The sequence below is a fragment of the Borostomias antarcticus genome, assembly GCF_949987555.1.
Source record: "Borostomias antarcticus genome assembly, chromosome: 24".
Classification (NCBI taxonomy): domain Eukaryota; kingdom Metazoa; phylum Chordata; class Actinopteri; order Stomiiformes; family Stomiidae; genus Borostomias; species Borostomias antarcticus.
This window is the reverse complement of record NC_140257.1, coordinates 14,089,131-14,104,452: the sequence shown is the minus strand read 5'-3', so window position 1 is coordinate 14,104,452 and position 15,322 is coordinate 14,089,131. Positions and strand designations below refer to the sequence as shown.

The window sequence follows — 15,322 nt, the reverse complement described above, 5'->3', positions numbered from 1 at the left end:
ACACACACACACACACACACACACACACACACACACACACACACACAGCCTAATGATTACCTGGTATCATACAGGCATCCATCATCATACACCATGAGAGAGGACAATAATTATGTATAGAACACACACACACACACACACACACACACACACACACACACAAACACACACACACACACACACACACAAACACACACACACACACACACACCCACACACACACACACACACACACACACACACACACACACACACACACACACCACTGCCTAATGATTACCTGGTATCATACTGGCATCCATCATGACTGCACTTTACTTCAGAACATAATGGTGCTCTGCCTTCTAGTGTCCATCAAGTGTCATTGCAGCTATAGATTGACTACTGGCACAATAGATTCCGTCTCATTGCTGTGTCACACTAAGACAGGGGCCACACCGACAATCTGAGTCCTTTTTTCAAATAAATTAAATAAATTACCATTAAAGTCCTTAAAAAACAAAACAAATGACATTTATTCACTGAGCACCAGTCAATGAAAACAAACACATATTTACTATATATCAGTGTCAATCATTTTTCAAATCAATCAAAAAAGACATCACCATTCAACTGAAGGAAGAATCCTGTCGCATGACTTCTGTGAGATTCAAATCTAAATATTTCAAATACTTTCAGCTCTACTGCTGTTGTTTTACAGCCACAAACATCCAGTTTCAATCAAAGATTGTTTACAATTCTAGTAATTATGTGTGTCATACAAAAACTACTCAAGGGTGGACAACAACAGCATATACATGCACAATTCAATTTCATTTAATTTCAAAGGTGAACCTATGTGTTGCTAGAATTAAGATTATGTGCTGTTACAGTATAAATAAAAAAGACAAACAAATAATTCCACTTAAATACTAAGACACAGTTGTTGCTTGCAACAGAAACCTTTCACAGAGCCTTCATGAATACTGTATTTTTAGACATCACCAAGAAGTCTGACCTGGACCCTGTTTGAGTTCCCTATCAATGCATCCTTCCTTCCTTGCATGGTTCTAGAAGTATAGGTGGGTAAGCAGACAGAAAAGTTAATTTTTAAGGTACCTACCCTCCCCTAGAGCCGGGCTTCCTCACTTCCCAGATAGCAAGCGTATCTGGGCCATATATGGGCCGGAACTAAGCCACAAGGGCCAAATCTGGCCTGTATATGGCCCATATCCGCTTGCTATCCGGGTTCCCAGTGGTAAACGCCGATCTAACATGATCGGATGGATAAAAGCATGTGCTTCTCGATGTAGCGGTTACCAATCCAGGTTATGCCAGCGCAGAGGTTTCGCTGAGCAAGGAGAGTTGCACTGAGAGAACCCTAAAGGACCCAACTCATCATCAGTTAGATCTGACTTCATCTAACTGACTGACTTCAACACTAGAGGGAGTCGGGACAGGATCCCTAGTCCCGGATGTTAAGACATCAGAAGTCAAGTCCTCACGTCTCAGATAAATGTGACACATGAACATGAGTTCCATGAACCACCTCTATAATGCTACTGTAAGTGATACATCCTGGCATTTCACTATTCCATTTCCTAGATTAAAAAAAGACCTGCTAGGTCTCACTGTGACCTATATTGTGACTTTTAAGGACTATCACATTGGTGTCACATCTGATAAAGTAAACCACAAACGGGTATAGAGGAGTTAACGTAAACTACTCCACTAGGTGAAACTAAGTGAATAAAAGTGGGTTGATTCAGTCACAACTGGTAACTTGATTGAACAATGAACAATGACAGGAAAACGATGTGAAAACATCAAAGCTCTAGTAGAAAAAGTGGATTAGTTGGCTGCTAGTTAACGACCGCTTCTTTGGCTTTCCATTGGTTAGTTGAAACAACGTGGGACACTGAGCGACGCTATGATAGGACGATGTCAGGAAGCAATTTACATATATTTACACCTATCGTCAAGGGACAGACAGTGAGCATGGGGACCAGTGCAATGCGATGCCTGTGATGACGGTGACTGTATGTGAGTGTGTTGGCTATTAGAGTTGATATGGAGAGTGGGATATTACAGTACAGCTGTACGGTGTAAATCTCAAACTGTTACGACATGGGTGAATAGAGTGGTAGATGAACATGGTGGTTATTAGTATCCTCAACACGTACGTAGCTGCTCTAAGTTAATGGGACGTTGTTGTAATACTGTAGTGTGTGAGCAGGCTTGACGCCACCCCACATCCCAGATAGCAAGCGGATCTGGGCCATATACAGGCCAGATCTGGCCCTTGTGGCTTAGTTCCGGCCCATATCATGGCCCAGAATCATTACACATCCGCTTGCTATCTGGGATGTAGAGCTGCTTGCTCTGTGTGTGTGTGTGTGTATGTGTGCGCCTGTGTGTGTGCCTGTGTGTCACGCGTGCGTGTGTGTCTGTGTATGTGCCTGTGTGTGTGTGTGTGTGTGTGTGTTAGTTCCTCTTGTGGTGTTCTATGTATCCGTTCTCTATGCAGAGCACTATGTAGTGGTTGGAGCAGCTGCGTGTGTGCTGTCCCAGCAGCCTGCCAGTCTGGAGCAGGGACGCCTGTCCGGTCACCGCCATGTCACCGGCACGCCACGCCTCGCAGTAGTTGGTCGTCATGCGGATCCCCACCGTACTGGAACCATGCCACACCAGCTTCTGGGGCCTAGACACACACACACGCACGCACACAGACACACACACACACACACACACGCACACACACACACACACACACACACACACACACACACACACATACACACACACACGACATGAGAGCTGCGGCCTCTGTGGACATCGTTAAGAAGCAGCTAAAGACGCTTTATGAATGTTGTCCTGTTTCCTGTGTTAATTTTGTTGATTCTTTGGATGCATTTTAACCTGTGTGAAGCACTTTGTGAGTCCTCTCTGTGAGAAGTGTTATATAAATAAAATGTACTTACTTACTTACTTACTTACTTACTTACTTACTTACTTACTTACTTACTTACTTACTTACTTACTTACTTACACACACATACATGCAAATGTTTAGGACAAGCCGTGTGTACTATCATACACACACATACACACATCTACTCAGGCACACCCACAGGTGCACGGCCACTCACCAGGCGCGGTCTGTCATGACGTTGCGCCCGTCAAAGGAGTAGATGGGCGTGACCGGGTCGAACACGCCCCCGTTCCCAGAGAAGATAGCCATCCAATTGGAGTAGAGCACCTCCCCCTAAGCAGCAGACAGGGACAGTGGGTTAAATTCAGACCATAACCAAGATCAGGTATACCTTATTATATTATAGGTCATCACACTGTCCCATAGGTTTCGTCGAATGTTAACCCTGGTGGGTCACATGTCCTGGGTCACATGACCTGCACACAGTCACGTGTCAATTATTGAAACATCAAAAGTGATGAAAGAATCAGGGTTCAACGGATCTGGAAGTTTACTGAATACAGCGATCTGAGCATCTGTTGCCTGTTATGTTATGTTATGTTATTTTTATTTATAATGCGCCCCGCAACCAACTATTACATCAGCCCGGGGCGCAGCCCGGGTACAAAAAGAGACAAACAAAAACAAAGGACTGCAGAGACACAAAATGAAACTACATTTAAGACACAAGACAAGGACATAAATTATAGATCGTCTGTGACAAAGAGGTGAGTTTTAAGCTGTGCTCTAAAAGAGTCCAGGGTGGTGGCGGACTTGATGTTCAGAGGAAGCTTGTTCCATAGCCCAGGTGCCATCACAGAGAATGCACGGTCTCCCTTTGTGACAAGTTTTGACCCTGGGACCTTCAGGGTCATCTGGTTGTCAGATCTGAGCCGGCGACCAGGCCTGAAGCTGGTAGGTTGGTGCCTCTTTGAATACAAAGTTCATATTTCTATAGGTTTTTTCTACAGGCTCCTGTATGCATCCACCGCTTCGCCATCTAACCACAGTTCCTCTCATTACGTTACCAATTAGCTAGGACTATATTTTAGGACTCTGTATTTTTCCACACATCGCTGTATTTTTCCACAGAATCCTGATCCTAGCTGGGACTAACCATGTAGTATTTTCTCCACACATCCCTGAACCTAATTCACATTCAAATCACTTTGGTTTGTTTGCACAGATTCACTGTTTCCATGGTTTCTATCCCCTGTGTGCGCGGGGATGTCGGCTGCTGTCCCTTTCTGACAAAGAAATAACATTTCAGCTTAATGGGTTGTGAACGTGACCTAGATGCTCAATGCTTAATGCATTCTAAAGGTGACCCGTTTGCAGAATCAAAAACATCTCCTAAAACATCTCATATAGTTGATCATAAGTGTCATTTGATCATAAGTTTGATCATGTGTCATTTTTGTTGCGCAATGTTAGAAAATGAACACACACTGTGAACCTCTCTATTTAGTGTGACAAAAAAAACAAAAAAAACATTTGTGTGTTCTAATAGGTGTGTGTGTGTGTCAGTGGCGCCCCAGAATATTTTAACAGGGGTGGCCTGTGGGGACCAGTAGAATTGTTAGGGAGGCGGAGCCACGGGAGCAGCGTTCGAAGCGCGCCTGACGGGAGGTCTCTCAGTGTCAGAGCACAGAAGGGCTCTGAGCAGAGCTGCTTTTAAATGTAAGAAAACAACAACAGGCCTACCAGGAAAACTAGGCCTCTTTTTTTTAAGACGTCAAGAAAGGCCAATATTATATCATTTCTGTCATCTATTCTGTCCACCTTATAGATACGTAAGCATGGACACTTCGTTTACATGAACTGCAATAATCCGACTATTGACTTTATTCTGAATAAGACAATATTTAAATGAATGCCTAACATACACTACAATACTTAAAAGACCCTCACATCTAAAGACAGGGTTCTAACTTCTATGCCTGAAACAAAATGTTGCTACTATAGCCTATGCCCTTTTGAGTGTTTATTTTCTAATTTTGCCTGTGCCACCTCTGGCCACCCCTTGGGGGGCGCCACTGGTGTGTGTGTGTGTGTTTTATGAGTCTGTGTGTGTGTTTGTGTGTGTGTCTGTGGCGCCGTGGGTCACCTTCAGGTTGACTACGGGCATGCTGACGCGGTCTGCCCTCTTGACGATGGTGGCCAGGTCCTGGAGGTGCGATGACAGGAACGCCCTGTAGGTGGCGGTGAGGCCCACGGCCCTCGCCTGCTGGTAGCACTGGAAGTCCGCTCCCCTGATGCCACGCATGTCACCGTGCAGCGGGGTGTTCAACGCCACCAGGTGGAGCTAGAGAGTGAGGGGGAGGACATGGGGTGGGAAGTTGAAAGAGAATGAGAGAGAAGGGAGAGAGAGGGGTGTGGGGGAGAGTAGCAGAGAGACAGAGAGTTGGACGTTGCCATAGAGAGATTGAGACAACTGGTGACTGAACAGTAGTCGAAGGACTGCCAGCATTAGCAGTTTTAATGAGGACATGTGATTCTTACCCCAGGTGTCGAGAGGACAGTCTGGGGTAGCAGGTTGTAGTTAGGCAGATAGCCCCTATCCTGCTCCTGAAGTTCCTGTGAAAAACACACATACACACATACAGTACACACATATTTGAACTAGGGCCAGTTGTGTGTGTGTGTGTGTGTGTGTGTGTGTGTGAGAGAGAGAGAGAGAGAGAGAGAGAGAGAGAGAGAGAGAGAGAGAGAGCGAGAGAGAGAGAACAAGCGCTAATCTCCGATTGAAGCCCACGGTGCAGCCAATTGTACGCTGAGCCCAGGTTATTCACTTAGCTCTCACGTCCTGAACATTCTGGTCATGGAGTGGAAACAGGCTAAAGACTGAAGCCAGAGGCTCAACACTAAGGGCTTTTCTTTTAGCCGCTGCTTTTTTATGAATCAAATTGTTTTATTAATCAAATAATTATTTATTCATACACTGCACTGTAACTTTAATTTTACAAGTTTAAGTTTAATTTATATGCAGTATAATTTATCTTTTATCTTTTCACGTTAGGCCCTGTGCATCAGTAGTGTCACAAATTAACAATACCAATTCAGTTCTTTTAAGAATTTATAGTTGTCTTCTCTTTCCATCAAATAGTAAAAAAGTAGGGTATCGATAGTGGGATCGATGAAGACTCGAATCGTTAAGCAGTCTCAATAATGGTATCAGTATTGATATCGATATATTATCTATATATGTATCGGTATATGTATATATATAGGTATATGTATCGCTCAAAATTAACGAGACCCATCCCTAACCGTGATAAAACCGTGAACCGTGATAATTTTGGTCACTATAACCGTGATATGAAAATTTCAAACTGTCCCATCCCTACTCGCAACAAAATCAAATCATTAAAAGATTAATCATGAAAGCAAGGTCGGAGACTGTGGTGAAACCTGATTGGTTGTGCAGTCTAGGTAGTTATGTAAATGAGACCAGGGGCATTCTGGGGCGCGCTGGATTCGATTTGGGCTCTCTGGTAAGCTACTGTATCTCGAGGAGTAACCTACGTTCACGTCATGTGGCTGTTCTAATAAAGTAATATACTGGCTATTGCCTACACAGTGCATTTTACCCACTAGGTGGCACATTAGATAAACAAGCAGAGCTTATCCAATGAATCCTCAACAGTTAGTTTGGGCATATCTAAGATTCCTAAACTCATAAATATCAACCGAGAGTCCAGTCAGTCATTTACCAACCCAGCAGCCCACTCTGCAAGAGCTCTGAATGGCTCCAGCAATCATGTCTGACTTCGTTCCACCACTTTATACCTGGGGTGCGTTCAAATTCAGCGAACATAGAGAACGTTTGCGAACGTTAGTGAACTATTTTCCGTTAGCTTTGTGTTCGCCGCAAACGTTTGCTAACAGAAGCTAACAGTCTGGAGAGGTAGTTCACCAGTAACGGAACGAGGATCACAATGGACCCAGGCTTGTAGCCTAACGGTATTTTGGAACATTGTTGCGTTTATGCGAACTATTTGGAACGTTCATTAAAAGCCGTTCAAATGTGACCGTTTGGAGAAAACAAGTTTGCGACAAACGTTCGCCTCTGTTAGCTGAATTTGAACGCAGCCCTGCTGTGTCCTCCTCAAAATGTTTATATTTAATTTAATTTAAAATAAATGCTTTATTTTCTTGGAGTTTAGGATTCATCATCATACCGGATTGAATGTATGTTATGTTTTAAAAAATATGGCCAACATTCCAGTGTAGATGGAGAAAATGAGCCTCACTATAAAATTATGTCATATTCTGGTAAATAATAATAATCTTGCCTTTTGGATTTAGGGTTCTTATGCTGGATATTTTTACTTGAAATAGCCTAAATATATTACCTTAAGAGTTTTACTCTTGATGCTTAAGTACAATATCAGCTACTTTAAGACATTTTGTATTTTTCTTCAGTCAAACTCACAGCACTCTGCAACTTCAAAAAGCCATTGGCTGTCAGTAGCCAGCTAGCCTACTTAATTAAATTAATTTTGTAAGCCTGCATAACTGCCGCTTCTGGGAAGTTTAAAATGGTTTCCAAACTCTATAAGGACTCGAGAAGGACAGTGTAAGTGAAAGAACTCTGTCTCTCCATACTGAAATCTGAGTCTGCTGTGGCCTGATAAGCGTCCATGACACTAAACGTAATTTCTTATTTGAATCTGTCAGCTAATTTGAATCTGTCATGGCTCAAGCTAGCACCGTGGCAAAAAGAGAGTGAGAGAGAGAGTGAGTGTGTGTGTGTCTGTTTGTGTGTGTGTGTGTGCGTGCGTGTGTATGTGTGTGTGCGTACATGTGTGCGTGCGTGTGTGTGTGTTACCTGGCCGTGTATCCTGGCGGGTCTGCCGTGTTCTCCTGGTCTGCTGAGAGCTTGGGACACTGAGGAGGTGGAGGGGTGGTCTGAGGGGACCGGTATCAGCTCTCCTAGCTGACACACAGATGCATACACACACACACACACACAACCCAGAGAGAGAGAGAGAGTGAGAGAGTGAGAGAGAGAGAGAGAGAGAGCAAGGACAAGGCCCCAGGGACAGCGCTGGGTTGTGAGGTGATCATGGCGTAGAGGCCAAGCTCGGTACTGCAAGTCACGCGACGCCATGGGCACCCAAAATACTTTCCCCCATAGACATACATGGGGAAAGAAACAGCTGACTCCGCACATTTTCTTTCTGGGTATCAACAACGACTTTTGTTTGTTTGACCACTACTGCTGGTGCTGTGTCCTCAGAAAGTAGGAGTCGCAGAAGCTTTTTTTCATCGTATGCGCCGAGTGAACAACATTCATCGTAACGGATGGGCCGCCATCTTGGAATGCCCCGTCCGTAATTGAATACGTGCCGCGGTGTGTACCTGGACCTGCCGCCAGCCTCGGAGGGCTCTGATGTAGAGTTCCCCTCCCCGGTCCGACACGTAGGCCATGGTGCCCTCTGCTGCCCTGTGGCTCTCCCTCAGCAGGGCCTGCGTGGTCCTATAGGTGGTCACCTGAAGAGTGGAGGGTGAGGAGCGTGTTGGAAGTGTGTTAGAAGTGTGTGTGTGTGTGTGTGTGTGTGTGTGTGTGTGTGTGTGTGAGAGAGAGAGAAAGAGAGAGGGGGGTGGAGAGCGTGTTGGAAGTGTGTTAGAAGTGTGTGTGTGTGTGTGTGTGTGTGTGTGAGAGAGAGAAAGAGAGAGGGGGGGGGAGCGTGTTGGAAGTGTGTGTGTGTGTGTGTGTGTGTGTGTGTGAGAGAGAGAAAGAGATAGAGGGAGGGGGGGGAGTAGGGATGCATGATATATCGGCAATCATATTAGTATTGGCCGAGGTTAGTCATTTTTTTATATTTCGGTATCGGTCCGATGTGCAAAACGGGGCCCATGTGAACAGCTGATAATTATTTCTGTTTAGCTGCTCTTGTGTGTGTTGTTGTATCGGCCAACATTTTTATATATCGGTGCATCCCTAAGTGGGAGTGTGTGTGTGTGTGTGACAGACAGGGAGAGAGAGAGAGAGAGAGAGAGAGAGAGAGAGAGGGGATGTGAGAGTGTGTGTGTGTGTGTGCGTGTATTCTTACTGGGTTGGAGTATCCGTGGGAGCCAGGCAGGCCAGGTGGCCCAGGGGGGCCAGGGATGCTCACTGCTGGGTAACACAACAGCGACACCAGGGTAAGGTTACTGTTGTCCCACTGACCGACCACACACACACACACACGCACACAAATTCACACAACTAACGTTTACACTCTCTCTCAGACACAGGGCATGTGTTTACCTGCTCCGTAGAGAGGGGGTGGCCCCGGGGGCCCAGAGGGGCCGGGGGGACCGCGAGGGCCAGGCCGACCGAACCCAGGGGCCCCCGGATGGCCTGGAGATCCTGGTTCACCTGGAGAACCCAGGATAGACTCTCCCTTTGGACCCTACATGTGCGCGCACACATGCGCACACACGTGTACACACACACACACACACACACACACACACACACACATACAGACATTGATTGATTGATTGATTGATTGATTGATTGATTGGTTGATTGATTGATTGATTGATTGATTCGTTGATTGGTTGGTTGGTTGGTTGATTGATTGATGGTTGATTGATTAATTGGTTGATTGATTGGTTGATTGATGCATTGATTATGATGACTCACCACCAGTCCTGATCTCCCAGGGAGGCCTGGAGGACCGGGTGATCCCACATCTCCCTTCTCTCCTTTCTCTCCATTCAAGCCCCCATCTCCTTTAGCCCCCTGAGGGCCAAACAACAACAACAACATCATGAACACGATGCAGGGGGGGGGGGGGGTTATGCAAAGTGCACATACACATAATATACCTCCTTGGTACATAATCACTGTATTATGAAAGTAGATACAAAATGCAAATGATGAATTAAGTTCCAATAGCAGCGCTGAATCTGGACTGGAAGGAGAGAAGAGAGAACTCACCACCAAACCATCAAAACTGTCTGGCAGAGCGGGTTCTGGGAAGAGAGAGCACACATCTCTACTGTAGCAGACAGAGCAGCGTACTGTACTCTAACCACACACCAGAGGATGATCACTCTGGTGATACTGTAGCTAGCGTGAAGTGGAACTTCATTGAAAAGCCAAGTCCGGCTATGTGACATTAAGATTAGACGTGCATCCCTGTCAGTGTGTGTGTGTGTGTGTGTGTGTGTGTGTGTGTGTGTGGGGGGGGGGGGGGTGTCTGTCTGTCTCCTACCTGGTGTTCCAGGTTGACCAGGTAAACCCATCTCTCCCTTGTCTCCTTTGGCACCCGTCCCTCCTCTCCTGCCCCCTGGACACACACAACAGTCACACCCAAAATACTGACTACTAGGACAACACAGCACTACTACAAGACTGACTACTAGCACAACACAGCACTACTACAAGACTGACTACTAGCACAACACAGCACTACTACAAGACTGACTACTAGCACAACACAGCACTACTACAAGACTGACTACTAGCACAACACAGCACTACTACAAGACTGACTACTAGCACAACACAGCACTACTACAAGACTGACTACTAGCACAACACAGCACTACTACAAGACTGACTACTAGCACAACACAGCACTACTACACAAGACTGACTACTAGCACAACACAGCACTACTACTGACTACTAGCACAACACAGCACTACTACAAGACTGACTACTAGCACAACACAGCACTACTACAAGACTGACTACTAGCACAACACAGCACTACTACAAGACTGACTACTAGCACAACACAGCACTACTACACAAGACTGACTACTAGCACAACACAGCACTACTACAAGACTGACTACTAGCACAACACAGGACTACTACAAGACTGACTACTAACACAACACACCATTACTACAAGACTGACTACTAGCACAACACAGCACTACTACAAGACTGACTACTAGCACAACACAGTACTACTACACAAGACTGACTACTAGCACAACACAGCACTACTACAAGACTGACTACTAGGACAACACAGCACTACTACAAGACTGACTACTAGCACAACACAGCACTACTACAAGACTGACTACTAGCACAACACAGCACTACTACTGACTACTAGCACAACACAGCACTACTACAAGACTGACTACTAGCACAACACAGGACTACTACAAGACTGACTACTAGCACAACACAGCACTACTACAAGACTGACTACTAGCACAACACAGCACTACTACAAGACTGACTACTAGCACAACACACCATTACTACAAGACTGACTACTAGCACAACTAGGGCTGTAGGATTGTATCGATACAACGATGCATCGCGGTACGTAGTCTCGCGATACTGTATCGATCTTTCAGCCCGGAGTATCGATACAGCCGGGCGCTGTAAAAAAAAAAATTAATTTTTTTTTATTTAAAAATTTAAATCCAGTTTAAAAAGCATATTCTACAATATTAAGTTAAAAAAGCATACATATAAATAATTTTTAAAAACCATAAATACTACAATGTTGACAGTTTAAAAAGCATGGATATCAAATGTAAAATATTTATTAGCTAGCTCTCTGTCCAGTCATTGAGTTTGAGTTATCTATATAGTGCATTTGAGCCATTCAGTTTTCAGTCTTGAACACTTAAAATCTTTCAGTAAATGATGTGTGTATCGCAATACGTATCGTATCGTATCGTATTGTATCGTGACCTCTGTATCGTGATACGTATCGAATCGTGACCTGTGTATCGTGATGCGTATCGTATCGTGAAATCCAAGATGATATACAGCCCTAAGCACAACACAGCACTACTACAAGACTGACTACTAGCACAACACAGCACTACTACAAGACTGACTACTAGCACAACACAGCACTACTACTGACTACTAGCACAACACAGCACTACTACAAGACTGACTACTAGCACAACACAGCACTACTACTGACTACTAGCACAACGCAGCACTACTACAAGACTGACTACTAGCACAACACAGCACTACTACAAGACTGACTACTAGCACAACACAGCACTACTACAAGACTGACTACTAGCACAACACAGCACTACTACAAGACTGACTACTAGCACAACACAGCACTACTACAAGACTGACTACTAACACAACACAGTACTACTACACAAGACTGCTGGATACACACAATGATTCATGGCAAGTGCATCACATTCTTGGTCATAAATGAGATTGTGCTTTTTGTATGTACGGATATTCTGCAAGACTTACCATTTGGCAAATCCTTCCCCTATAAGACAAGATAGAGCAATTTTGTTTAGCGGTGTTCATAGTAATGTTGTTTAAGAACAAATTAAGGAGCAACATAGCCGAAAGCAAACAGTTATCAGCCCCAAATCACCAAGAAAAAAAATCCCTCTGGAAATGCACTGACAATGAAACACACCGTAGGAGAGATTATAGGCCGAGTTGTTAGGAAAGACATTCCCCACCAGCTTTGAAAATGAACGCCAGTTAAAAACAAGAGAGCACAGGTACTGGGGCGATTGAGGAGAGAACAATTACTGCATCGTTCCTGCCGTCAGGGTCAACTGGACTGGTATGAGTAGCCGGACAGGTCAAGGGTGGACAGGTCAAGGGTCAAGCTGAGCTGGTAGTAGTTAGTCCCGGTCACCTACAGTACATCTATAGCTAGTTCTCATTAGTCTTAGTCTGCTCAACCTGACAAGCTGAGAGCAGCAACCAACACAAGTCAACACCTCATGCAACATGCTGACTAGAGCACCAGCCTCCGCCATGACCTAGGGTTCGAGGTCCAGGGTTCATGAGTTAGGGGTCGGAGGGGGGGATCTCTGAAGGCACCCTTATATGATTCCAACCAGGGAGACACCAGCAGGAGGTTCAGGGTCCACAACCTCTGCTCAGGCCTACATATATAACCAGATCTCCACAGCTCTGGAAGAGGCGTCAATCAGGTTAGGGACCACTTCCACATGATATATAGATCTGATCATGTACGCAGGTCTGATCAGAGAGTTCCGGAACAAACCCAGACAGGACACGGCTGCAGACTGAAGCAGGGGGAGGGGCTTGTTCATTAAAGGGGAGGGCCCAAAACACTGACATCATGCGGCACACCAAGAGATCCCGGAACACACACAACTTACGGTATTTTTGCAGTGCGGTCTGGGACGGACCGGAAACACTGTCTTTAAGATTCAGAGGAAATGACATCAGACTGCTCATGAGAATGACATCATCTGAGACCATATTAGGATTATCCTTTGAAAAGCCAGTTCAGCTAAGGTCCAAATCAGCCCTGAGTTCAAATACATTTCAAATACTTAAGCATTTGGTTGAGTCTGCCTGGATTGTCAGATGGGTGGGATTTACATTTTTGAAACAGCCTCCTATTGGTTCCACTGTGCCAGACAAGACCAATTAAGCACAGATAAGTAATTTAAATGGTTCGATATAGTATTTCTATCCAGGTCTGATCAAAGAACAACAGTACATCATAATAATGATTCATTTGTGATTAGATATAGTATGGCCGGGGGTCCTAGTGTTTTGGGGGAATACTTACTCCATTGAGTCCTAGTATTTGTCCAGGGAGTCCTGGGGGCCCAGGGGGGCCAGGTAGGCCCTGACAGAACACACACACACACACACACACACACACACACATACACACACACACACACACACACACACACCACACAGCCAATAATATCTTATTATGACTTATAATATATAAGTCAATAATATATCATACCTGATGTTAGCTGTATATATTTCAGTAATGATAGTGTGATAAAGCACTCGTACCTGTTGGCCAATGGCATCGCCCTTATCACCCTTCTTCCCTTCCATGCCAGGCCGCCCCTAAGATGAGAAAAATGGTCAGGATTAAGGCCAATTTATACTTCGTCGTACTTTCAAAAGTGTCGACAGACAGAAATGACGTCACTGTCAACACTTTTTGTGTCGGACAGGGGTGTCTTGCACCCACCGAACTTTCTAATGTCACAGACGCCATCACTTTTGTCGCACAGCTGTGATTGGATATCTAGATAGAAGGCACGTTCGTTGCCATGGATCAATCAGCCACGCGTCTGCAAGTTACCATGGAGGTGATCAGATACTTTTCTGAAGTATAAATGCTAAATGTCGGTCGACATTTTTTTTCTGTTGACATACATTTGTATTACAATACTTGACGATGAGTATAAATTAAGCTTTATCACGATTCACTGGAATTAAACTAAGAGCACATGCAGTGGAGATTCTACAGGTGCTCTACTTCTACTGAAAATGTGGTTTAAAAAAATAAAACCACTGGATTATGAGGGATCTCTAATGATCGGTTACGAACGGACACACACACGAACACAAGGACGGACACGCACGTCACATACAGTATAGAAGCGACTGCAACGCTTGAAAATATATATCAATAAATCTAGGTCTGAGAAACTGCCTCTATCTAGAGGCAAGTACAAAGAAAACATGATGTTAAAACTACTGACCGATCGACCAGGGAAGCCAATTTCTCCTTTAGGCCCAGCCGGCCCGACGGGTCCCTGAGGAAACACAGTGGAATTCATTCATGTAGGCAGGACTTCAACGTAGTGCAATAAATAGTTCTTATCTTTATGGTGGATGTGGTTTGGTAAGACGTCGGTGACTCACCACGATGCCAGGATGTCCAGGGAAACCTCGGCCACCCTGAGGACAATGACAACCGTTCACAACACTGGTAAACGGACTGCGCTTATACAGCATAGCGCTTTCATCCAAAAGCCTCTCATTCAACCATTCACACACATTCACACACCAATGGCGGCAGATGCCGTGCAAGGTGCTAGCATGCTCATCAGGAGCTATTTGGAGGTTCGGGGGGTCTTGCCCGAGGACATTTCGACATGTGGACAGGAGGAGCCGGGATTCGAACCGCCGACCCTACGATCATTGGGAGACCCGCTCTACCTCCTGAGCCACAGCCACCCCTGCTAAGTACCGTCCTGACCTCCGAGGGATGTAGCCAACTATCTTTGGAGCTACTGTAAGAACAACTGAGTTACACGTGGTCGTTTATCCAGGTTTATAATATTATGCATGTTCCGCCATCTGCTATGAATGAGTCAGGCTCCTGGTCCAGAACCCAATGGAATTCATTACGTATTGCCGAGCCTACTTGTCGATAAAAAGATCTCCCCGACCTCAGGGGCGTTGGGTCTACCGTAGACTGCGGTGGGAACTGGTGAGACGTGTCTGTGAGACGTACAGTTAGACTGGTGGCTGAGAGGCAGCCTGAGAGGCAGCCTGAGTGTCATCTGAGAGTAGTGCCGCTCACCCTGATCCCTTTAGGACCCTGCGGGCCACGGAGGCCGGTCATCAGAGAGCCGTCTGCAGCGATGGTGACCCCAGGCTCGCCC

The 15,322-nt window shown here is 45.3% G+C and overlaps 1 protein-coding gene across 1 annotated transcript in view; it reads right to left on the bottom strand.

Moving 5' to 3' along the window:
• Nucleotides 1-2,463: 2,463 nt before the first annotated feature.
• Nucleotides 2,464-15,322, bottom strand: part of col15a1b (collagen, type XV, alpha 1b) — a gene marked incomplete at both ends in the record, with an annotated part of 34,393 nt that continues 21,534 nt past the window's right edge. Inside the window, 14 exons of the mRNA XM_084458295.1 lie at nt 2,464-2,680; nt 3,129-3,244; nt 5,058-5,255; nt 5,453-5,527; nt 7,782-7,889; nt 8,315-8,446; nt 9,010-9,074; nt 9,207-9,351; nt 9,588-9,686; nt 13,471-13,530; nt 13,713-13,769; nt 14,414-14,467; nt 14,577-14,612; nt 15,241-15,322. The exon at nt 15,241-15,322 is cut by the window's right edge and continues 8 nt beyond it. Coding sequence (XP_084314421.1) covers nt 2,464-2,680; nt 3,129-3,244; nt 5,058-5,255; nt 5,453-5,527; nt 7,782-7,889; nt 8,315-8,446; nt 9,010-9,074; nt 9,207-9,351; nt 9,588-9,686; nt 13,471-13,530; nt 13,713-13,769; nt 14,414-14,467; nt 14,577-14,612; nt 15,241-15,322 — 1,444 coding nt within the window. The remainder of the gene's footprint in view (nt 2,681-3,128; nt 3,245-5,057; nt 5,256-5,452; nt 5,528-7,781; nt 7,890-8,314; nt 8,447-9,009; nt 9,075-9,206; nt 9,352-9,587; nt 9,687-13,470; nt 13,531-13,712; nt 13,770-14,413; nt 14,468-14,576; nt 14,613-15,240) is intronic.